Raw genomic sequence first — 24,159 nt, 5'->3', positions numbered from 1 at the left:
AGGAAAACTACTCTGATATCTGGAAAATGCAGAACTATCAGTAATTTGTTATTGTATAAGAAGACAGCTTCGATTTATTTGAACCAGAGGGAATGAGAAATAAATTTAAGTGTTGCAACAGACAGCACTTCAAAAAGGCTGTGGAACAATATTTGTTAACAGCTGGATTGACTGTAAAGATTGGGGAACTATGACTTTGAGAATACTGAAGACCTGGAGGTAAGAGACTTTGAGGAGTTTGCAGCATTTTTTAAAGACTGGTGTAAAGATTTAAAGAGACATTTTTGGGGATTTGGAATTGAAGTTGTAAAAGAAAAAGATAAAGAACCAAATGACAACAAAGATTTTGAAAATAAGATGGTAAGAAATGATAGCAAAAAATAAAATAAAGAACAAGAAGATAATAAAGGGGAGAAGAAAATAGAAGAAAAGCAGATGAATGATGGCGATAAAAGAAAAGAAATCATTGGACACACTTTTGACTATAATGAAATTTATAATTACACTGGGGTTAACAGTGACAAAGAGAACAGATTGTGAATATTGGTATTGGATGAGGCAATTTTTTTTAAAAAAAGGAGGAAACGGGGGAAGAGATTGGGAAGGGTGGAAGGAAGACCTATACAATTAATTTGTAAAAATAGGAAAAAAGGAAAAAGAGATAGAAGTGGGGGATACAAAGGTAAAAGAAAAGAGAGATGGAATGGAAACTTAAATAAAAGGGATGATCGATGTTGTGGAGAAAAACAATTTTTATTTATTATACAATATTTGATTTTAATAACTAATATGGGAAGAAATAAAATCTGTATTAGCTTTGTATGACTATGATAAATTACTACTGATAGTGAATAAGACATATTACAGTTAAATAGATATAATCATGTATATGAATACCTTTGTGAAATTATAACTATATTGTAGATTGGCAAAGCTTGGCCTTTTAGATAAAATTTAGAAATAGGACAATTTGTGGACATGTATTGAACAATTATTGTCTAATTTTGCCTTCTTTTTTTTCATTGCTAGGACATTAATTTGAAATAATTCAAAGGATTGAATGTGAACATTGAAATTAATAATAATAATTTTTTCTTATCATATATGTAACTGAATGTTAATTTTTTATGGGGTATTTAGTTATGATAAAAATAAGGGTTAAGAAAAACAAAGGATGAGTAAGAATTTAAGGAAGAGGAGGAAGCATTATGGCCTGAACTCAAGAAGAAACTATGATTGGCTGAGGAGCTAATATATAGCGGTTAACTTGATATAATAATCTGAAATTAATTGGTGCTGTTCCCAGATGATAAAACTAGATTTTTTTAAATTGGAGGCAGCATTAACACATACTCATAACATAGTATTAGGTTAGTGTGTCTAGATCACAGAATCATAAATATAGAATGATATAAAGCAATAATAGTAATAATTTTAGGAGGGGCACCATTAGATTAAGTGGGGAAGAAAATATCAGTCTGTCAAATATGATGTGAGTAAGAAGGAGAAGCACTCAGGGAAAGGTAAAAGAGGGAGGAAGAGGAAGTGAAAGGAGAGGAGAAGAGAGGAGAAAGACAAAGTGGAAGAAAGAGAGAAAGAGGGAAGAAGATGGAGGGAGGGAGAAGAGAGAAGGAGTAAGAAAGTAAGAAGAGGAGAGAAAGGGAGAGGTGGGGAGTGCAAAAGACAGACTGATGAAAAGGAATGAAAAATTGGTGTAAAATAGGATATTAGTTTAGGATTGATTGATTTAAAATGTATGAATATGTATATTATTGACTATTTCAAGGTATGTCAGGTAAGTCAACGAAGTAGTGGAAGTGATGTGCCGGTGTCTGGAGGCTGTTGGGGCCTGGATGGGTGTCAACAGACTCAAACTCAACCTGGATAAGATGGAGTGGCTGTGGGTTTTGCCCCCCAAGGACAATCCCATCTGTCCGTCCATTACACTGGGGGGGGAATTATTGACCCCCTCGGAGAGGGTCCGCAACTTGGGTGTCCTCCTCGATCCACAGCTCACATTAGAGAACCATCTTTCAGCTGCGGCAAGGGGAGCGTTTGCCCAGGTTCGCCTGGTGCACCAGTTGCGGCCCTATTTGGACCGGGACTCATTGCTCACAGTCAGTCATGCCCTCATCACCTCGAGGTTCGACTACTGTAATGCTCTCTACATGGGGCTACCTTTGAAAAGTATTCGGAAACTTCAGATCGTGCAGAATGCAGCTGCGAGAGCAGTCATGGGCTTACCTAGGTATGCCCATGTTCACCATCACTCCGCAGTCTGCATTGGCTGCCGATCAATTCCGGTCACAATTCAAAGTGCTGGTTATGACCTTTAAAGCCCTTCATGGCAGTGGACCAGAATATCTCCGAGACCGCCTTCTGCCGCACGAATCCCAGCGACCGATTAGGTCCCACAGAGTGGGCCTTCTCAACTAAACAATGTCGGTTGGCGAGCCCCAGGGGAAGAGCCTTCTCTGTGGCGGCCCCGACTCTCTGGAACCAACTCCCCCCAGAGATTAGAACTGCCCCTACTCTCCCTGCCTTCCATAAACTCCTTAAAACCCACCTCTGCCGTCAGGCATGGGGGAACTGAAACACCTCCCCCGGGCATGTTCAATTTATACATGGTATGTTTGTGTGTGTGTTTGTTAGTAAACGGGGTTCTTTTTAAATCTTTTTAAATATTTTAAATTTATTTGGATTTGCTATGATTTGTTGTATCTTGTTGTGAGCCGCCCCGAGTCTGCGGAGAGGGGTGGCATACAAATCTAAATAATAAATAAATAAATAAATAAATAAAATGTGTATATTGATGTGTGGATGAAGTTTGTGGAGAAAAATAAAAAACTTTTTCAAGTTTTTTTTTATTACAATGGAAGAGTTCAAAAAGTAAAGGCTGCATTACTACCATTTGGGTCTGAAATAAAAGAACTCACAGAAAGAGATGAAGCTAAGACTAGGATCTCTATCTCCCAATTTCTGAACTGACATGAGAAGTGCATTATTTAATTTATTTTGTGTTACTTCTATATAATTATACAGCTGCTTGAATAAGAAAAGTCCAATGAAGTGGCTCTGAAAGGTAACATGCAATCACCAAATAGGTTTTTTTCTTCTTTGGAACAAATGTATACGTAAGTAATAAATGAAAAGGAGACAAAACCCCCGTGCTTTTCCAAACTACATGTGGCCACCATTGTGTATCACAATAATTCCTGCAGCAGCAGAAGGTGATGATGATGATAACGATAATGATTATCATGATGATGATGATGATGATCATCATCATTCTATTATCTATCCTCTGCAGGATGAAGGCTTCTTCTGCATGTTTCCAATCAATGTGCAGATATGCCAAAATTGTCCACAAACGCACTTGTCCACCTTGTCCGAATTCTGTCTCCAGTGAGCAATATTCTTCCTCCAGCGAACATTTTCTTGGTTTGCAAAGGGAAGGCGCTCTGCTGAAAAAAAGGGGAAAGAATCTAGCTTTCACCATTGCATAAATACAAAATGTGTTTTGAGGGGAAAATGCTTAAATGACCAGCTTCTTCCTCCCATCCTTCTTTCCACCCTTCCCACAGGATGGGTGACCCATCTAGCTTCTTGATTTTATTTCAAACAGAACTTCCTTACTAAAAATAGGACTTTATTATGGTGCAACACTAAAAAATCTGGATGTCTTTAATTATGGATTCATTTCCGTAGCACTACAGCAAATAGAAACTGCTTTCTTAATTATTTCCATTTGAACTGATCTAAAACTAAAAACAATAAAATCCAATGTGTTTATTTTCTTCAAAGTTTTTACTACCACTGACTAAATTTTCAGTAAATGTGGCCCAGAAACAGTCCATCTTATGGGGAGAGGGAACTGTAGAAGTAAAGTTGTGCTGGTGCCTTCCATTGCCCCATGCATTTTGGCTTGTCTCACCTCGACCATAGTTCCCTCTAAGCTGAGCAGTGAGCAATCGCTCACTTAAAAATCATCATCAACTCAGAGTTTTCCAAACCTGCCCAGAAGCCGAGAGGGAAATTTTATTATTATTTCTGTGCCGCCCAGTCCCGAAGGGACTGCCGCTCAGACACTATACTTTTCCGCCCACCCCCCCAAAAAATAGAGGGGAACACTGACCTCGACTGCGTCGAACCATTTCTTGACGTGCCCCAATAGTGCCTAAGATGGCTTCCTCCAGTCGTGCCTTCATGTCCAGCGATTTTTTGAAGGTCAGGCTATTGATGCGTTCAAAGGCCTTTTTGCCCTATGGGATGGCATCAGTCCTCATTAAGAAAAAAGGAGATACAAGATCTGCCAACCAACTGCCCACAGTTCTTCAGAAATAGAAAAAAATAGCTTCCCATAGAACAAAATATCAGAGATCTATTCAGAAGGAGTTCAGCAGTGAACATCATGGTTTTCTGGCTCCACTAAAGGTTTTGGTGCTGAAGCTAAATAATTTTACAATCCTAGCACCAGATACTCTAGATAATCACATCTCAGTTTCACTAAGCCCATTGCAAAAAGCCATTAAAAACCCCATATTCTCTTCCCATTTCCACTCACTGCCACTAACAATTCATTTTTTTAAAAAATGAAGAGATTTTGTAATGTTTTATGGAAATACTGATAACATGGAGGCCAAATTAAAGTATTTTTAAGTCACTGGCTTTATTTTTTCCCCCTGCATTTGTCTTCCCATCCAATTTCCACACAGAAGAATCTAAAAAGAAATTTCCTGACTTTGGGAGGATACAACATTCATCTTTCCTTTCCCTAATTATAGCCAACCTGTTCTGCTGAGACTCTACTAAAGCATAGCATAAGAATAGTTGTCTTTTTAAATTCAGTTTTGCTATCCTGCTACTTAATTCAGGTGAATTAATTATTTTGATATTAATTCAACTACTTCACAGGCTAAATTAGTTATGTTTTGTTTAAAAGTGCAATACGTTATTATATATTTTCAGCTTTTCCTAAGCTTTTAGGAAAAGATTTTAGACAAAGATTTCTTATACTCAGGTTTGGAGTCTGTGTCAAAAATGTTCATGAATTATATTTTTGGCTCTCATATCAACTTCTGGGGAAATAGTATATGAGCCAAAGACAGAATTCTTGTTTTTATCTCAAACTTTAAAGGAGAAGAAGAGAATCAAAATATTGTAATTCTCAAGCTTCTTCTAACCTTGTATTCAAAGCAGGAGACACAGAGGTAGAGTAAGTCAAGTAGACGGTTCACATGGAAAGCTGAGAGATCAGCCAGCCAATGATGTAGCACAGCCCCATCTGCATTCTTCAGTACCCACAGAAGACACACCAGCAGATTGCGACTTGCCTCAGCAGACAACATGCTGTACTGGCGGGGAGGCTGCAGACAAACAAAAACCATGCAGAACAGTTTATGAACAAACTCTAAACAGGTTTTACGTTGTGCATGATAGGATTCATTGATCTAATCATTTCTAATTGGAAGAAGTGCTACCATCCAAAGGAGGGGGGAAGAGTTGTATCTGCAGGCAAGGGTTACAGCTTGGTGGTCAAGCCAGCTGCTTTATGTGACGATGACTCCAGTTCAATCCCTGGCATTTCCAGTTAGAACAGAAAACTCCTGGCTGGAACCTGAAGTACACTGCCAATCATAACCAAAAAGAATAGACTAGCTTGTGTGAACTAACATGCTACATGGCAGTTTGATATCTCTTCTACAGCTCTTAGATGCCATCCAGAAAAATGACCTGCACTGCCTTTTTTTTTCTTATAATGCTTTTTATGAAGCTTGGTTCAAGTTTGCGCAAGATACTGTTTTAATCAAAGGATATGCACAGTATATCTCCCCAGCTTGGCATTTGTGTGTCTTTTATTCTGGGATGTCCCACAATATTCAGAACATACGGGTGAGTATGAGAAGGCTGCTGAGAGGGCATGTTCCTATCTGTCTGCTGGAATTTCTCCTGAGACCTATGGATATAAATAGTCCTTGTGTGGGTGGATTGAAGGCACTGGGATAGGTACAAATGGTCTCATCTCTTGACAGAAAATTTCCTCAAAGCTGGAAATTGTGAAGCTTTAAATCCAGAGTGTGGTATACAGGAATTCTCTTTCTTTTAAAACTGGATTCTGTTCTACCATATGCTCCTATCAAGGATGTGTTCTACATTTTTTAACTATTGATTTTATGGGTATGGTTTGATGGTCATGTTTATTTATTTATTTATTAGAGTTGAAAGGGACCTTGCAGGTCATCAAGTCCAATCCCCTGCTTAAGCAGGAAATCCTACAGCACCCCAGTCAAATGACAGTCCAATCACCTCTTGAAAATGTGATGGTGGGCGTTGCTTCATGATCATGTGACTGGACAGGCATGGCTTCATGATAATGTGACTGGGTGGGTGTGGGCAACTCAATGTTACTCAAGTCAAGGGGTGCCTCACTTGGTCCCTCACCTCCCAGCCATCCCTTGTCACACCCAGCTACAATGTGTTGTATATACTCCTGGTTAGTTGGAAGATTTTGCAGATTTTGCAGATTCTGATTCAGATAGTGTTTATGAATTAGTGGCAGGTCCTGGGTTACAGGTGTCAGAACAGGTGGGAGGTCAGGCACAGGACGTTGCTATGAGCCCAAACTCCAGTGAAGAAGAGACAGATAATAGATGGTTAAATCCGCATTTCAGGCAGGTGCAAAGATGCAGAGGACAAGTGTCAGGGAAAATATATTAAGGGGAGGAACGGGTTAATTACTTAAGTGATTTATTCGTCATGTCTGGGTGCCAGCGGAGAAGAAGGGTGGAGTTTTCAATGTTGTAATCAATTATGGACGTGCCACAATGCAGCTACGAAGTAAGCTAAGTCCTTTCTCTGTTATTTAACAGCTGTTTTTATTGCTAAAATAAAGAATGAGACTTTATCAACCACTTCATAGTCGTCTACATTGATGATATTTTGATATACTCTCCTTCTCCAGAAACCCACCTACACCACTTACAACAAGTCCTCCAGCGCCTCCGACAGCATCACCTTTATGCCAAGTTAGAAAAATGCCAATTTTTTCAAACTTCCATAGACTTCTTAGGCCATCATTTCTCCCCAAGGCATCGCCATGGATACTGGAAGACCTGACACCTTACAAACTTGGCAGCCACCAGCTCGAGCCAAAGATGTCCAACGATTTTTGGGATTTGTCAACTACTACCAAACCTTCATTCCTAACTTCACCACCTTGACTGCACCCCTCACCCGCCTTCTCCAGAAAGATGTTCCATTTCAATGAGGCACCGAAGAACAACAAGCTTTTCTCAACCTCAAAAAAGCTTTCATGCAAGAACATATTCTCCAATACCCTGATCCCCGCTGTCCATTTATCGTCGAAGCCGATGCCTCCAACATTGGAATAGGAGCTGTACTTCTCCAACAATGCCAAGATGGCAGACCTTTATTTCCCTGTGCCTATTATTCCAGGAAATTAAAACCTCCAGAACAGAACTATACCATTTAGGAAAAAGAACTTTTAGACATCAACAGACCTGGCGACATCACCTGGAGGGAGCCCATCACCAAGTACAGGTCAGAACCGACCACAAAAACTTGGAATTTTTCCAAACTGCCAGGAAGCTAAGCCAGAGACAAATCCGATGGTCCTTTTTCTTTGCCAGATTCGACTTCCGCATTACCTACATTTCTAAGTGGGACAACAAACAAGCCAGTGCATTGTCTCGCAAACCTGAATACACCCAAACCCAAGAACCTGCGCTGCTTCGTATCATTCTGCCTCTCACATTGATCGCAGCTGCCTATGATGTAGTAGATCTTTGAGAACGAATTTGGGAAGCGCAACGCCAGGATCCCTTTGTCACTCAAAGGAAACAAGACCTAGAACCGGATTCTCCATGGACCATCGCTGACGACTTGCTCCGCTACCGTGACCTGCTCTTCGTTCCCGCAGGTCCACTGCGAGGTCTCATCCTCAACCAGTGCCACGATAATCCCGCAGCCGGCCATTTTGGCCTCTTCAAAACCCTACGCCTCATTTCTTGTACCTTTTGGTGGCCCAGACTCCGCCATGATGTCAGTGCCTACGTTAACTCATGCATCCGTTGTCACCAAGTCAAAGCCGCCACCGGACCCCCTCCGGGATTAGTACAACCTTTGCCTACATCTGAAAGACCCTGGGGTACCATTTCCATGGACTTCCTCACCTGTTTACCTGTTTCTCAAGGGTTCACTGCTATATTTGTAGTGGTGGACATGTTAACCAAGATGGCTCATTTCATCCCTTGTCATCGAATCCCTCCAGCCAAGCTCAACTATTTATCCAGCACATCTTCCGCTTCCATGGATTACCCGACACCATCGTCTCCGACCGCGGTCCTCAATTCACCGCCCAGTTTTGGAAAGAACTCATGACCTCTCTCCATGTTAAGATTTCCTTGGCATCCACCCATCACCCCCAAACTGACGGGGGCACTGAAAAAGTTATTGGAATCCTGCAACAATACCTCAGTTGTTTTGTTCACGATAGACAAAACGATTGGGCCAAATATATCCCTGTAGCTGAGTTCGGCTTTAATAACTCTGAACATGCCTCTACGCAGACCACACTGTTCTGCGCCAATTACGGTTTCCATCCCCGATTGTTTCCGCTCACTCCTTCTGATTCTCTGATTCCACTTGCTGGTGATTTTCTCAATGACTTACATGGCATTCACCAATTCGTCCAATGTTCCTTAACTCAAGCCAAAGAAGACTACAAACGTTTTGCCGACCGTTCCCGCAAAGACACTCCCCCATTGACTGTTGGTGACCGAGTTTGGCTTTCTACCAAATACCTTTCTTCTGAACCTCACCGCAAGCTGGATCAACGTTTCATTGGCCCTTTTCCTATTGAAAAGGTCATCAATCCCGTCACATACTCTTTGACCCTACCTCCTTCCATGCGTGTGCATCCCATTTTTCATCGCTCACTATTGCTTCCAGTCTCATCTGACTCTCCACATCACCCCACAATTCCTGTTCCTGCTGTTCCTGCTCCCTTCTGTCTGGCGCCCGACTTTTGAGTTCCACTACGCCGCTTGGACATTACTAGCATCCGAGACTCTCGTTGGCTCAACGACTGTTTCCAGTACCGGAGGTGGGCCTGATTCCACTGTCTGGATGGATGCTCATGACTTTGATGCTCCTGACTTGATTGTTGACTTTCATGTTCATTTTCCTGACAAACCTAATTCTAATTTTCCTCCAGGGGAGGGGAGGGGCCCTGAGGAGAGGGATGGTGTTGTATATACTCCTGGTCAGTTGGACATTGCTATGAGCCCAGACTCCAGTGAAGAAGAGACAGATAATATATGGTTAAATCGACATTTCAGGTGGGTGCAGAGATGCAGAGAACAAGTGTCAGGGAAGAAATATTAAGGGGAGGAATGGGTTAATTATTTAAGTGATTTATTCATCATGTCCGGGTGCCAGCAGAGAAGAAGGGCGGAGAAGAAGGGCGGACCAGTACAGAAAAACTGTAACTCAATGTCATATGGACAGTTGGTGGAATAAAGCACTGTATGGCCAGTTCTTGGAGAAGATTGAAGGCAAAGTGGATAAAGAAAAAATCTGGTCATGGCTTACAAGTGGAACACTCAAAAAGGAGACAGAAGGACTAATACTGGCAGCACAAGAACAGGCCATTAGAACAAATGCTGTCAAAGCCAGAATTGAAAAATCAATAGACAATCCAAAGTGCAGACTCTGTAAAGAAACAGATGAAACAATCGATCACATACTCAGCTGCTGCAAAAAGATCGCACAGACTGATTACAAGCATAGACATGATGCTGTGGCACAGATGATCCACTGGAACATGTGCCGGAACTACCATTTACCAGTGGCAAAGAACTGGTGGGATCATAAGCCCGAAAAAGTGGTTGAAAATGAGCAAGCAAAACTACTGTGGGACTTCCGACTTCAGACTGACCGAATTCTGAAGCATAACTCACCAGACATCCTGATTGTGGAGAAAAAGAAAGTATGGATAATCGACATTGCAATCCCAGGAGACAGCAGAATTGAGGAGAAGCAGTTAGAGAAATTAGTGAAATACGAAGATCTAAAAATTGAGCTGCAACGACTCTTGCATAAGCCAGTGAAAGTGGTCCCAGTGGTACTTGGCATGCTGGGCGCAGTGCCAAAGGATCTCAGCAGACATTTGGAAACCATAGGAATTGACAAAATCTCCATCTGTCAATTGCAAAAGGCCGCTTTACTGGGATTGGCAAACATAATTCGCCGCTATATCACGCAGTCCTAGGTGCTTGGGAAGCGCCCGACTGGTGATGAAATACAAAATCCAGCATAGTGATTTTGTTTGCTATGTTGTATTGACATAATAATAATAGCAATGACTGTGAGAGCAATCTTGGAGTCCTAGTGGACAACCAGTTAAACATGAATCAGCAATGTGCAGCAGCAGCCAAAAATGGCAATTTAATCCTAAATTGCATTAACAGAGGGATACATTCTAGATCAAATGAGGTACTAACACCACTCTATAAAGCCTTAGTTAAATCACCCTTGGAGTATTGCATCCAGTTTTGGTCACCCCACTATAAAAAAGACGTTGAGACTCTAGAAAAAGTACAGAGGAGAGCAACCAGGATTATAAGGGGACTGGAGACTAAAACATATGAAGAACAATTGCAGGAACTGGGCATGGATAGTCTAGCGAAGAAAAGGACCAAGGGAGACATAATAGCAGTGTTCCAATATTTCAGGGGCTGTCACAGAGAGGAGGGAGTCAAGCTATTCTCCAAAATACCTGAAGGACAGACAAGGAATAATGGATGGAAATTGATCAGGAGAGATTCAACTTAGAAATAAGGAGGAACTTTCTAACAGTGAGAACAATCAAAAGTTGTAGGAACTTCATCACTCGAGACTTTCAAGAAGTGATTGGACTACTGTTTGTCAGAAATGGTATAGGGTCTCCTGTTTGAGCAGGGGGTTGGACTAGATGACCTACAAGGTCCCTTCTAACTCTGTTAGTCTGTTAATTTAATTTAATTTAATTTTTCAAAGCACCAGAAGGCAAAATAAGAAGCAATAGATTGAAACTGAATAAAGAGAGAAGCAACCTAAAATTAAGGAAAAACTTCCTAACAGTGAGAACCAATATAGGTGCAGAAATATTTCAGTCATAATATCACATATAAAATAGTCATTTGTGTCATAAAACCTACATATTGTTCAAAACAGTAAATAATATTATGGATGATGTTTGACACCGAGCCTGAAAGTCACATACCAGGAATCAATTTCTCTCTCTCTCTCTCTCTCTCTCTCTCACACACACACACACACACACACACACACACACACTCTTCCTGACCGAGCTTGCTGCTGAGCTTGGAAACATAGAGGCTTCTTTTCCACCCAGCTGCTGGCTCAGGGCACCAAAACCTCAGCTTCTGCGCACGGGCAGAACGGGGAAAAAACCCTAAAATCTTTTTAAAGTTTTTTTAAAAAGAAAAAAAAATTAATGGTGATGTCCACAGACAAGCATCGACAAACGGTTCCATAACGTCATAGTGACATCACCAGCGGCTTGCTAGCAGTTGAGGAAAACTGGTCTGAACCAGGAGGAACCCACCTCTGGCTCACATTTCCCAAGATCAATAGACACTCACCACTGATGGCATTTGGAAGACCATAGACCGATGAGTATGAGGCAAAGGAGAGCCCGCAATGGCCATGGCAACTGACTGGCTAATGGTACTACCATCTCCATCTCCATCATCAACCAAAACAGAAGCAAGCCGCCCTCTCTGGATGTGGTTCTCTGTAAAACAGAATTGACTAGTATTTGAGTAATAGAAGGAAAAATATTTTTTCCCCACCTAGTTAGTCACTTTAATTATGTTCCATCTATGAAAATAAAACAATAACAAAACTTTACAGTGTTTAGATACTGATGGCAGCTAGAAAAAATAACAAATCATCTGCTGATTAAAATATTGTAAAAATACAATGAAATCATGCACCAAAATTAAAATGTGTTTGAAGCCATGAAGATAGTCACATTTTTTTTCTTTTTAAAGCCAACCATTGTTGTTAGAACAATAAATTGGTGTTTGGAAGAAAAGATACTGATATGATCAAGCCTGGGGCTGCTAGAATCTTGATGAAAGCAAACTCAGTAGCCAAGAAGTTCTACAATGCTAACCAACTAAATCCAGGAAAGCAAATTCAATATTTTCTTTATTGATTTGTTTTATTTATAAGACTGTTCAATTGACAAATTACTCAAGACACCTTGTAAAAAGTATAATATCCCACTATGGGAAATTAAAAAAATAAATCTCAAATGCATATGTATATATAAATTGTCATGGCCAATGTGTAGAACCAGGTTTTTAAGAAGCTTCTAAAGATCAGCTGGTTGAAGCCATATCCATTCCAAAGGACAGATGTATGGACAATCCAAGTTTTGCCAGTGTGAGTGTCATGCAAGGACTTCTGTTCCCAACATTCTGAAACCAGTATGGCTATTACAAAATTCATGGGTGAGAAGACAGAAAGCACATCCAGCCAATCCCAAGAGACCTCAACTTGTTTCCAACTATAGGGTTTAAGCAAAGTAGGTCTATATTTCTTTCCCCAAGCTCAAATATTTGAGTTAAATCCAATCCTAAATCCTAATGATCAAGTTCTACAATGAAGCCATGAGATTCCTAGATCAAGCCCCAGAATTTGTTCAGTTCTTTAAGCTTATTTATTTGTTTGTTTGTTTGTTTGTGTGTGTGTGTTGAAAAGGACGTTGCAGGTCATCAAGTCCAACCCCTTGTCAGGCAGGAATCCTACACCTCCCCAGACAGATGGCAGTCCAATCTCCTCTTGAATATGTCGAAAGTTGGGGCGTTCACAACCTCCGCTGGCAGGCCATTCCATTGGTTGATCACTCTGACCATCAGGAAGTTCTTCCTTATTTCTATGTTGAATCTCTCCTTGGTCAGCTTCCATCCATTGTTTCTTGTCTGGCCCACTGGTACCCTGGAAAATACTGTGACCCCCTCCTCTCTGTGGCAACCCCTCAGGTACCTGTATACTACTATCACGTCCCCCCTGGCCCTTCTTTTCACTAGACTATCCATGCCCAGTACCAGCAACCTCTCTTCGTATGTCTTGGTTTCTAGTCCCCCTATCCTTTTGATTGCTCTTTTCTGTACCTTTTCCAGAGTTTCTATATCTCTTTTGAAGTGTGATGACCAGAACTGAATACAATAATCCAGGTGTGGTCTGACCAGGGCATTATAAAGTGGTATTAATACCTCCCTCGTCTTGGAGTGTATCCCCCTGTTGATGCAGCTTAAGATTGTGTTGGCTTTTTTAGCCACTGCTGCACATTGCTGGCTCATATTTAGTTGGTTATTCACCAAGACTCTGAGATCTCTTTCACAGTCACTACTGCTAAGTGAGGTTCCTCCCAGTTTGCATGTGTGCCTTGGTTTTTTCTTGCCTAGGTGAAGGACTTTGCTTTTCTCAATGTTGAACTTCATTTTGTTAGTTTGGGTCCACAGTGTTAATCTATCTAGGTCCTTCTGTATTTTGAGCCTATCCTCTAGGACAGTGATTTTCAACCTTTTTTGAGCCGCGGCACATTTTTTACATTTACAAAATCCTGGGGCACACCACCAACCAAAATGACACCCCAAGACACTCTCCTCTCTTGTTCCATCCCTGTCTCCTCCCCACCCTTGTGTGTGTGTGTGTGTATACACACCCTTGAACCATTTCCCAAAACAGATGAGGGCTGGGTTTTTTCCCTCTCTTATTCTTTGGGTGCTTTTTATCATATGCTTTAAATCAAGAGTCACTTCTCTCTCTCTCTTTTGTTTCTCTCTCTTTCCTCTCATTCTCTGTCTCAATCACTTTCTCATTTCTCTTTTTTCCTCCCCTTTTTATTCATTTCTATCTCTCTCTCTCCCTCCCCCTCCCTCCCTTCCTCTCCTTTTCTCTCTCTCTCTTGCTTTCTTTCATTCTCACTCTTGCTTTCTCTCTCTTTCTCTTTTCTTTCTCTTTCTTGTTTTTTCTCTCACACTCTTTCTCTCTCTTTCTCTCTCTCTCACTCTCACTCTTTCTTTCTTTCTCTCTCTCTCTCACTCTCACCAAAATGTTGTGAGACCAGAACCTGAGCTTCCTTCTTCGCGGCACACCTGACCATGTCTCGCGGCACACTGCTCTAGGATGTTGGCTACCCCCTCCAGCTTGGTGTTGTCTGCAAATTTGGGCCGCTTCCGCTTTATGTATGGTCTGCATGATTGTTTTTATATTAAGGGTTTTAAATGTTGGATTTGTATTGTTCTTGTTGTGAGCCACTCCGAGTTCTCAGAGAGGTGCGGCATACAAATCAAATCAATCAATCAATCAATCAATCAATCAAACAAACAATCAAACAAACAAACAAACAAACAAACAAACAAACAAACAAACAAACAAACAAGGCTCTTCCTCTAGGCCCTGCCAAGAAAAATTGTCTGGCTGATGGGGCCTGGAGAAGGCCAACTCTGTGGGACTTAATCAGTTGCTGGGACTCATACGGCAGAAGGTGGTCCTGCAAGTAATCCGGCCTAATGCCATTTAGGGCTTTATAGGTCATTACCAACACTTTGAATTGTGTGTAAAACCAATCAGCAACCAATGCAGTCCGCGGAGTGTTGGAGAAATATGGGCATGCCTAGGGAGGCCCATGACCACTTTCGCGGCTGCATTTTGCATGATTAGAAGTTTCTGAACACTCTTCAGAGATATGAGATTGGTTTGGCATAATTTGTTTCTGACAAACCCGTGTTGGCAGTTGGTTATTATCTTGTTTGTTTCTAGGTAGTGGCAAACTGTTTTTTGATAATTTTTTTCTAGTGTTTTTCCAGGTATAGAAGTCAGACTGATTGGTCTGTAGTTGCATGGGTCTGTCTTTTTCCTTTTTTGTGAATGGGGACTACATCGGCTCATTTCCAATCTTCCAGTAGGTCTCCTGTTTTTCAGGATTTTTGGTACATAAGGAGTAGTGGTTCTGTGATGGTGTCTGCCAGTTCTTTTAGGACTTTGGGGTATAATCTGACTGGTTCTGGCGATTTGTACTCGTTGAACTCCCACAAGTGGTCCCTTATTGTGTTTATATTTATGTTGAGTTTAGTTCCGGGGCTGTTTTTTGCAGCTGTGTTGCAGGTTAGTTGGTTGGTGGTTTTTGTGTGTGTGAATACTGATGCCAAATAGGCGTTGAGCAGTTGTGCTTTATCTCTGTTATTTGGGATTTCTTTATCATTTTCATTTTTTTAGTGTAGCGACTGTTTCTTTGATTTTCTTCTTGTGGTTTCTGTGCTGGAAGAAAGTTTTTGTTGTTGTCATTGACTTTCGTTGCAAGGTATTGTTCGTGTTGGGCCTTTGCTGTTCTTATTTTTTGTTTACAGATTCTGGCTGTTTGTTGAAATTCTGCCTTTCCATTTTTTGTATTTGATTTTTTTTCTTTTAGTTGTCTCTGAGGTCTTTATTTAGCCATGCTGGTTTCTTTTTAGTTTTCCTGATTTTCTTTTTCATATGGATTGTGTTGTTTTGGGCATCTATGATTGTGTTTTTAGGGCCTCCTAGCCTTCCTGTGTGATTTTACCCTTTAGAACTTCCTTCCAGGGGATCTTTCCCAGATTGTCTCTGAGTTTATTGAAGTCTGCTTTTCTGAAGTCTGGGATTATAGTGGTGTTGGGTCCAGCAGTTAGTGATTACATTACATTGTATTTTAGGATGATGTGGTTACTTTCACCCAATGTTCCTTCTACTTCGATTCCCTCTATCATTTCTTCCCTGTTTGTGAGTATCAGGTCTAGTGTTGCAGTCCCTCTGGTTCCTGGTTCCACTTTTTGGGCCAGAAAGTTATCTGCAAGACTGGTTAGGAATTTATTAGACTTTCTGCTTGATGCTGAGTTGGTTTTCCAATTAATGTGGAGATAGTTAAAGTCCCCCATTATTATTGTGTTTTTTTCCTATTTCTGTTAGTTGGCTTCCAAAGAGGTTGTCCATTGTTTCAGTTTGGTTTGGTGGTATGTAGTAAATTCCTATTGTAGTGTTGCACTTTTTTTTCTTTTATGTTAACCCATATGCTTTCTAGGGAGTTATCTTCTTTGGTTGGATGTAGCTCTGTGACAGTGTAGTGGTCTTTTATGTATAGTGCAACTCCACACCCTTTCTTGTGTGACCTATTTTTCTTAAAAAGTTTGTATCCCTTTATCTGCATGTTCTAGTCATGTGTTTCATCCTACCAGGTTTCTGTTGTTCCAATTAGATCATATTCACCATCATGCATTAGTATTTCCAGTTCATCCTGTTTGCTCCCCAGGCTTTGTGCATTTGTGTGCAGGCATTTGAGTTCTTTGTGCCTGGTTCTGGGTGAGCCCTTGGTGTCTTCTGGTTGGTGTTTGGGTTTGTCTCCCTTCCCTTCCCTCATTGATTCGTTGTTTTTCGAGTTGGCTGTGGGTCCTTGTTTGGAGCTGTTTTCTGGGGGACCTAGCTTTTGGTCACCCTCCCCACTCAGTTTTAGTTTAACGCTCTCCTAACAAGTTGGACCAGTCAGTTTCCAAAGACATTCTTCCCGATTTTGGTGAGGTGTGGCACATCCCTTGCTAAAAGCCTGTTCTGGAGAGAGTGAAGTCCGTGATAGAAAGCTCTAATATTCTTCAACTCCCTTTCCAAATCTGCCCTCCTAATATTTTTGTTTGCTATTCCACTAGCCTCTCACTCCATCTCTCAGTGGGCATTCTTTCAATAATACTGGCTTCCATCTGCTTAAACTATTGTGTTCTTCACAAAAAAAAATCTGGCATAGGATGCACTGTTGCTGTGTTTCCCTGAAAATAAGACCCAGTCTTATTTATTTATTTGTTCCAAAAGATGCATTGCATGGGGGGGGGGGGTTGTTACAATATAAGGATGATGGTGAGAGGATGCATGATGCATGTGGGGGGAGACAAACAGTATTGGGATGATGGCAAGCGATTGGTGCCTGCACAAGGGGCAGCAAACGCTTGGGTACCAACTGTGTCCTGCAGCAGCCGCAGTGCATTGGCCTCTTTGCCAGTGCACTCTGGGGGTGCACAGCCAAGTGCTGCGACTGCTGGGCCGGCCCCCAAACAGCAGGCAGAGGCAGAAGCATGGAAAGGGAGGCATGTGATGGGCCCACCAGCCTCAACACCTGGCTGGCTGCCCACTCTGTCCCACTGTCTGTCTTTGCTTGCCAGCAGCCATGATGGGGCAAGTGGCCACGCAGCATGTGTGGATTCTGTGCCCCACTCTTGATTTTAAGCTTTGAAATATAATGGTTGTGTTTAATAAAAGCAGCAACTTTTAAACAATTTGGTGTAGATGTAGAAAGCAAAGCTAGCAAAATGTCAACTAGCTGGGGTGGCGCAGCAGGTAGAGTGCTGTACTGCAGGCCATTGAAGCTGACTGTAGATCTGTAGGTCAGCAGTTCAAATCTCATCACCAACTCAAGGTTGACTCAGCCTTCCATCCTTCCGAGGTGGGTAAAATGAGGACCCGGATTGTGGGGGCAATACGCTGGCTCTGTTAAAAAGTGCTATTGTTGTAAGCCACCCTGAGTCTAACGAGAAGGGCGGCATAAAAAAATTGAATGAATGAATGAATGAATGAATGAATGAATGAATAAACAAACAAACAAACAAACAAACAACAAACAAACTAGGCCTGGCTTTTTGTAATGATCATTATAACAAAATGGTTGAGCAAACCAGGGAGTAAAAGTGTATATCATTAATTGTAAATCATTCCTATTTAGAAGAATAACTACTGCCACACATTTTGACAACTCTGATAGACCAGAACAGGAGGACCTCATTGGTCAGCTGATTCTCTACAAATTTAGTTCAGTGCTTTATAGTAAAAGACCAAGGGTATATGAATCACATGATTATAAAACTATTAAAAACCGGCATTACAAAAAATAAAACATCAATGCCAATGAATTCTGTTTGAAATCTATGGGCAATTTAACAAAATTGAGAAACATTATTCTGATTTCATGACAAGTTCAAAGATAACAAATCTTAGTGCCCCAGAATATTAGCTATTTAGGGAATTATATAAAGAGCATGGATTCCCTTTTAGAAATTACAATATGTTTCAAAAGGTCTGCATGGGTGGAGCTGATTTTCATACAGAATTCTCTACTGCTTCTGTCAGTAACACATTAAAATGCACCAACAATATAGTTTTTTGACATTTCAATTTGACTTGATAATCTGGCTATAGTGAAGCTAATACACTAATTACTTAAAACCTGAGGACAGCAGACTTGCCACTGGCAACAATGGTCTAGAAAAGTGGTCTCTTTTGGCAGTGTCTGCATGCACTGGCAGTTTCATGGGTTACTCTCCACCTCTCACTCTTGGCCTTACCTGTAAAGTCATAGAGCTGCGGTAGAGCATCCATGATGATGCCAATCAGAGGCAAATAGAGCTGAGCGACTTGGGCTTGCACAATAGGGTCCTTGTAGCGGGTATCAGAGTCATGATTGCACAGCAGGTTGTGTAGAGTACAGATGGCTTTCTTGTGCAAGAAGAATGCCCTGATGGAGGGAGGGAAAGATTTTTAGAACAGGACCATAAAATACTGTTTATTTCACTCCTCCATGGACAGAGGAAAATGCTGGTCATTGTCCATAGAGTAACACTCTGAGATCTTCCTTCGTTCTAAAAGTCCAATTGCCATAAGGAAATAATTAAAAAAATATTCACAGACTTGCAGCATCAGGCTGACCCTTTCTGAGGTAGGATGCTAAGCAGGGTCCAACCTGGGTCAACTGTGAATAGAAAACTATCAAGGGAAACTAGGCTGCAGTCAGGTTCGGAAATCAAAATAATTTCTGTAAAACTGGATGGGGTCACATACATTTAAGAAGATTTTAATGGGAATGGCCTCCTGCACATATATACGGAATAGGTTTCAGTATTACTTCACTAATGTCACAGCAACTTACTGGCTAAATGTAAGCTCAATTCAAGTAAGCTGCAGTTTCTGATCTGAAGAATAGAACTCACCCTCTTCAGAAATCCCCCTGAAGGCTTTAATTTGTAGTCTGGACAGGCTGAGCAAGCCAGCCCTAATCTCAGAGCATAAGCAGCCTCTCTGGCAGGAAATCTGTCATAAGCTGTGAGCGGAAGGTAAAGTGGGTCTCCCTGTTTTCTATTTCAATATTGTCTCTTTTGTTCGATTTGTTTTATTCAGTGATGCACTGAACTTTTGCAGGAAAAGACATAAAACATACACATTTCACTATCCCAAAGGTGCTTTTTCAAGAAACAACTGGAATTTCTTGTTTTTCTTTGAAGACGTTTCACTTCTCATCAGTTCATGAAATGCAGCTCATTTCACTGCAAATTCTCTCCTTGACAAAAGATGGACAATCTTTTAGTGGCCCTGGATTACACTTAAGAGGGAGGGCAAAATGAAGAACCCAGGTAGGCAGGGCATCAGGATTGAGAGACCGGGCGAATTAACCCCCGGTTGACATTTGCTGAAGAAGGGAACCAACTCGGCACCGCCTATCAGCTGTGGCGATATCGCGCGGTAGCACGAGAGCACCCCAGAGTACCCTGTCGGCTCTTCGGGCATTCTGGGAAACAGGGGTGGGGCGAGCGCCCTTTATCAGGGCCTGCTCGCCACCCTGGCTTCCCTTGCCCCCAAGCTCGACGCCCTGGAGACAGAAGCAAAATCGCTGCAGACCCAAACCGACAATCAGGCACAATGTATGGATGAGGGGGATGTTGCCTTTGCAGCCCCTGGGATCGATGCGATTGCAAGGAAAAACACAGGTTTGTTAAGGTTTCAGCAGCCCGCAGGTGATTGGCCCTCCCCTGCCACCTGCCTTACTTCCTCTATGATTTCCTTCAAGCCGCACGCTGTATTAAAATGCAGCTGCCAATACGACGGTGGAGGGCGTTGGCGATGATGGCAGCGGCAGTGTTTGGGTGGAAGGGGTGGCAGACTGATAGGCCAGGCTGCCTCCTCTCCCTCCTTCCTTCTGAGTGGCTTCAACAGCCCGGCCGCAAGCGCGCACGGAGCATCTCCGGTGCTAAGTAGGGATGCAGAGGGTCTAATCTGGATGGGCAGCCGGGGCAAGCCCCATGGAAATGGCAGCAATGGGGAAGTCTTTGCGGCGACTGGCAGACCGCTGGGTGCATCTCAGATGAGAGGGGGGAAGAAGCGGAGCCAGTCCAAACAGGGACCGTGCTCCCGGGAATTGCCTGGCTACCTCGTCTGATCCAAAAGCGGGGGGCAGAGCGCCGCGCCGCTCAGGGCTGCAGCCAGGTGGACAATGGCCACTCAGGGGTGTGAGCCGATGCACCCATGGGCTTGATGGCCAGAGGGGTTGAGCTTTGCGCGCTACGATTTAGCCTAGATTAGATTCCAAGGGATTCTTAAAATCCAGAGAAAAACTCAAAAGTGAAGGCCTGGAGTTAGATTGGTTACCATATTTTCAAGTACAACGTAGTATAAAAAAGATCTAATTGAATTGGAATATGTAAAAAACCTAGTGAAATAGATAAAATTTTAATAGGATCATACAAAAAATTTATTTCCAAATGTACAATTATTTACTAAATTATGAAAATATAGAGGAAGTAGTTAAACATAATATGATAACATGGATGACAAATTTTGGTTATTCTATTCAGTTAGACGATTGGGAAAAATTATGGAAAATTAATTATAAGATGACATTGTCGGTATCGTATAAAGAAAATTTACTTAAGATGTTTTATCAGTGGCATTATGCTCCAGCACGTTTAGCCAAAACTCATCCAAACATAAGTAATAAGTGCTGGAAATGCAAATCTGCCATACGTACGTATTATCATATCTGGTGATTATGTCCGGAAGCAGAAAAAATTTGCTCTAGAATTCAAAACTGATTGAAAGAAATGTTAAATTATCAATTGGAAATGAAACCAGAAATGTATCTTTTGGGAATAATTAGAGGACAGCATAGTAAGGAAGACTATTACTTGATAACACATATATTAACATCAGCAAGGTTGGTGTTTGCACAAACTTGGAAAAAGGAAAATAAGTGTATACCAAATGAAGAAATGGTGATTAGGAAAATGCTAGATTGTGCTAAATTAGGAGGCAATGCTGTTTCACACAGCAGCCATTAAAATGATCTTCGGAGCATAGTAGGTCTGCAAGTTGCCGACATGATCCCATAGTAATGGATCATTCAAGGCTCCCCGGACCAGCGATCTGACGATAAATGAGTGCTGGGGCAGCCGCATTAGTTACGCACCATGGCTGATCAGTAGCTCAGAAGGTAGATTGATCACCTTTCGAGTATATCAAACAAGGAAATACACCTGGGGTAGCATGGGATCAGTACAAGGAAAACAAGGGAGCATGTGAATGGTGCCTTTTACACCATAGGACAGGCCTCCGCTGAATAACTAACAGTTAGAGGCCGTTACAAAAAGGACCTGCGGGATATCGGGGAGCTTCCCTCGACAATATTGAACGCTGGTTTTCAGCAGGTTTCTTGGCGAAGTAATGAATCCAGTGACAGATGGAATTCAGGTGGCTTTCAGTGAGTAGATTCAGAACACCTGAGTATTGGGCTCGTGTGGCTAACAGTGTTTCAGTGTTGTTACCATTTCTCCAGGTCCTGGCCCTGCTTCACTCTGTTATGTGCGAAGCATGAAGGTGCTGCCCTTCTGTTAGCCTACAGTATTGATCTGTGGCCACAGCGTGGAATGGTGGCTGGAAGATGGACTGCAGCATTATCTTGGGGATAAGGGTGTTGCTATGTCGCTGGGCCTGTGGAAGGGGTCATGCAAGGAGGTCTCCATTTGAGACAGACCTATACCATTGTGGAAAATTGGGAGCCGTGTTGGGCCGGACCCAGATGGTTGGTGTTGCACATTGGTGCCAACGACCTTGTGGTTGTGAAGGAGTTGGCACAGGGATGGCATGTCATAGTAAACTCACGGGCCATTTTAAGATACAGGAATTTTCAACCCACAGAATTTCCAAATTAACATGCTGGTAATTGTAGTCCACACATCTTAAAATTAACAAGTTTAGACACTGAAGCTGAAGAAGCTTCTTCAATAAAAAGCAAAACATCTTCAAAGAAAAAATAGAATGTCCAGTTGCCTCTTGAAAAAGCATATTTGAGACAACCATGACCTGGATGACTGAGAATCTCCATAGATAATGTTAAGACACATTATTTTACACTAATTTCTAGTTTGAAGGAGTGGAAGAGAATAAATCCCGTTTTTGGCTATTGTGGTCAGGGAATGGAGGAAGACACATGCAGCCATAAGGCTTCTGTTTTCATCACTAGATTATACCTACCCCTCTGCATCAGGCTCCAGGATGAGGGCCAGCTCCATCAACACCAAGCCTGCCAAAAAGTGCTGTTGGCGAAAAGCTACAGAGAGCTCAAACATGCTGGCCACTCGCTGGTCTTGTGTGTGGTTGGAGAACGCTGAACTCTGCAAAGAGTAGGTGGCTAATTAAAAACCAGGTGGGTAAAGCTGCACCTTGAGTAAATTCTGCTCTCATGAATGCAAAGCAAAGGGTGGCAATCTAAGTCAACCCCTTGTAGCAGTTGTTATCTACCACTTCGATCTGAATGACTTAGGGACTATGATGATGGTGATGATGATGATGATGATTATTATTAATTAGATTTGTATGCCCCTCTCCGAAGATGATGATAATGATGATTACTATTATTATTATTCATTAGATTTGTACGCCACCCCTCTCCGAGGACTTGGAGCGGCTCACAACAAGGAAAACAATACAATGAATACAAATCCAATATTTAAAAACAGTTTAAAAACCCTTATAAAAAACAATCATACAAACCAAACAAACCATGCATAAACCTCAACAGCAAAGTGCTAATTTCCCCATGCCTGGAGACATAGATAGGTTTTCAAAAGTTTACGAAATCTCCCTTTAGGGATCATTTGCAATATTGAATGAGAGCTAGAGGAAAACAGAGAGAGGAGGTAGAAGGTTGCTGTCTGTAAAAAAAGATCAGATAACTCAGTAGTATACATTCTCTAATAGTGGAAAATACTTCTTTTCCATCATATGAGAATAACACACTTTTCCCAGGAAAGAAAACCCTGCTGTCACCTCTTGACACTGTTTGTCTTATCCATAGCAAGTCTGTTAATTCTTGTCCTTAATCTGCTCATTACTTGCCTTTTTAAATAAACCATTACTTTTATATCTTGTTTTTTTCTCTAAGGGATGCAGGTATTAAAACATATCTCATTAAAACACATCCCATATTTCCCAAAGCCCTCTTTTTTTGGCAAATTTTCCATGAGCCATCCAAACTCTAAAGCCTGGAAGCTAACTGGGACGTCCGTAATCAGAGTGGCAACTTCTCAATGGGACGTCTGATGAGAGTACTAAAAGGGAGAACCTGATTTTCAACAATAAAACTCTTGTTCCTCATCTTCTACCTTCATGATGTTCTACCTACCTGGGAAGTTGCTGATGAGATGGAAGGAGAAGGAGAAGCAGGAGGAGAGAGGCCACTGCAGGGAAGATTTAGGGTGATATAATGTTCATGGCTGCAGATGATACGGATCAAGTCCATCCTGAGAGCAATGAGGGCATTGGGGCTTTGTGTAGTCAACATCCAGTTATTGATCTGGAGGAAGTAGGGAAAACCCTTGAATTATCCTGGCCTTATTGTAGTGATGCAGAGCCAACTTCTAGGCTCAGAAAAACATTATCCCAGCAATCCATGCAGTATTCAAGAGTTTTCCCATTAAAGTAGAATCTCAAAAATATGTAACCGACAAGCCTATCACTATCTCCAGATGCATCCATAAAGACAGTAAACAAACTTTTCTGCAAGATGTAAAAAGGCTGAATTAGGTTTGGGGAATGAGAAGGAACACAGAATAAGATTCCAAATATTCTTTGCAAAAATGGTACCACTTCACAATTAGGTAACTTCACAACATTTTTTTTAAATGAAGCTAGGATAGTTGAAAGAAGTAAACAAGTCCACAGCAAAACAAGATAGGCATAGTTGGACTTTATACTGCATTCTTAAAGGGAAGTTGTTGATTTAGTGAAAGGATTCTT

At 41.6% G+C, this 24,159-nt stretch overlaps 1 protein-coding gene across 14 annotated transcripts in view; it reads right to left on the bottom strand.

Annotated features, from left to right (window-relative positions):
• The window catches only part of DOCK6 (dedicator of cytokinesis 6), a 280,141-nt gene that overhangs the window by 94,160 nt on the left and 161,822 nt on the right, over window positions 1–24,159 (bottom strand). For 10 of the 14 annotated variants that reach the window (XR_011558174.1, XM_070741668.1, XM_070741676.1 and 7 more), the window contains 7 exons: window positions 23,546–23,716; window positions 22,396–22,535; window positions 18,441–18,610; window positions 11,667–11,818; window positions 5,184–5,366; window positions 4,136–4,262; window positions 3,377–3,464 (listed from right to left, as the gene is read on the bottom strand). Coding sequence is in view for 13 of the 14 variants with exons in the window: in XM_070741668.1 (XP_070597769.1) it covers window positions 3,377–3,464; window positions 4,136–4,262; window positions 5,184–5,366; window positions 11,667–11,818; window positions 18,441–18,610; window positions 22,396–22,535; window positions 23,546–23,716 (1,031 nt within the window). In the remaining variant the exon portion in view is untranslated. The remainder of the gene's footprint in view (window positions 1–3,376; window positions 3,465–4,135; window positions 4,263–5,183; window positions 5,367–11,666; window positions 11,819–18,440; window positions 18,611–22,395; window positions 22,536–23,545; window positions 23,717–24,159) is intronic. The other 4 variants (XM_070741669.1, XM_070741674.1, XM_070741672.1 and 1 more) reach the window with 1 other exon arrangement.

Source organism: Erythrolamprus reginae, chromosome 2, assembly GCF_031021105.1.
Source record: "Erythrolamprus reginae isolate rEryReg1 chromosome 2, rEryReg1.hap1, whole genome shotgun sequence".
NCBI lineage: Eukaryota > Metazoa > Chordata > Lepidosauria > Squamata > Dipsadidae > Erythrolamprus > Erythrolamprus reginae.
This window is presented reverse-complemented; position numbering and strand designations above follow the sequence as displayed.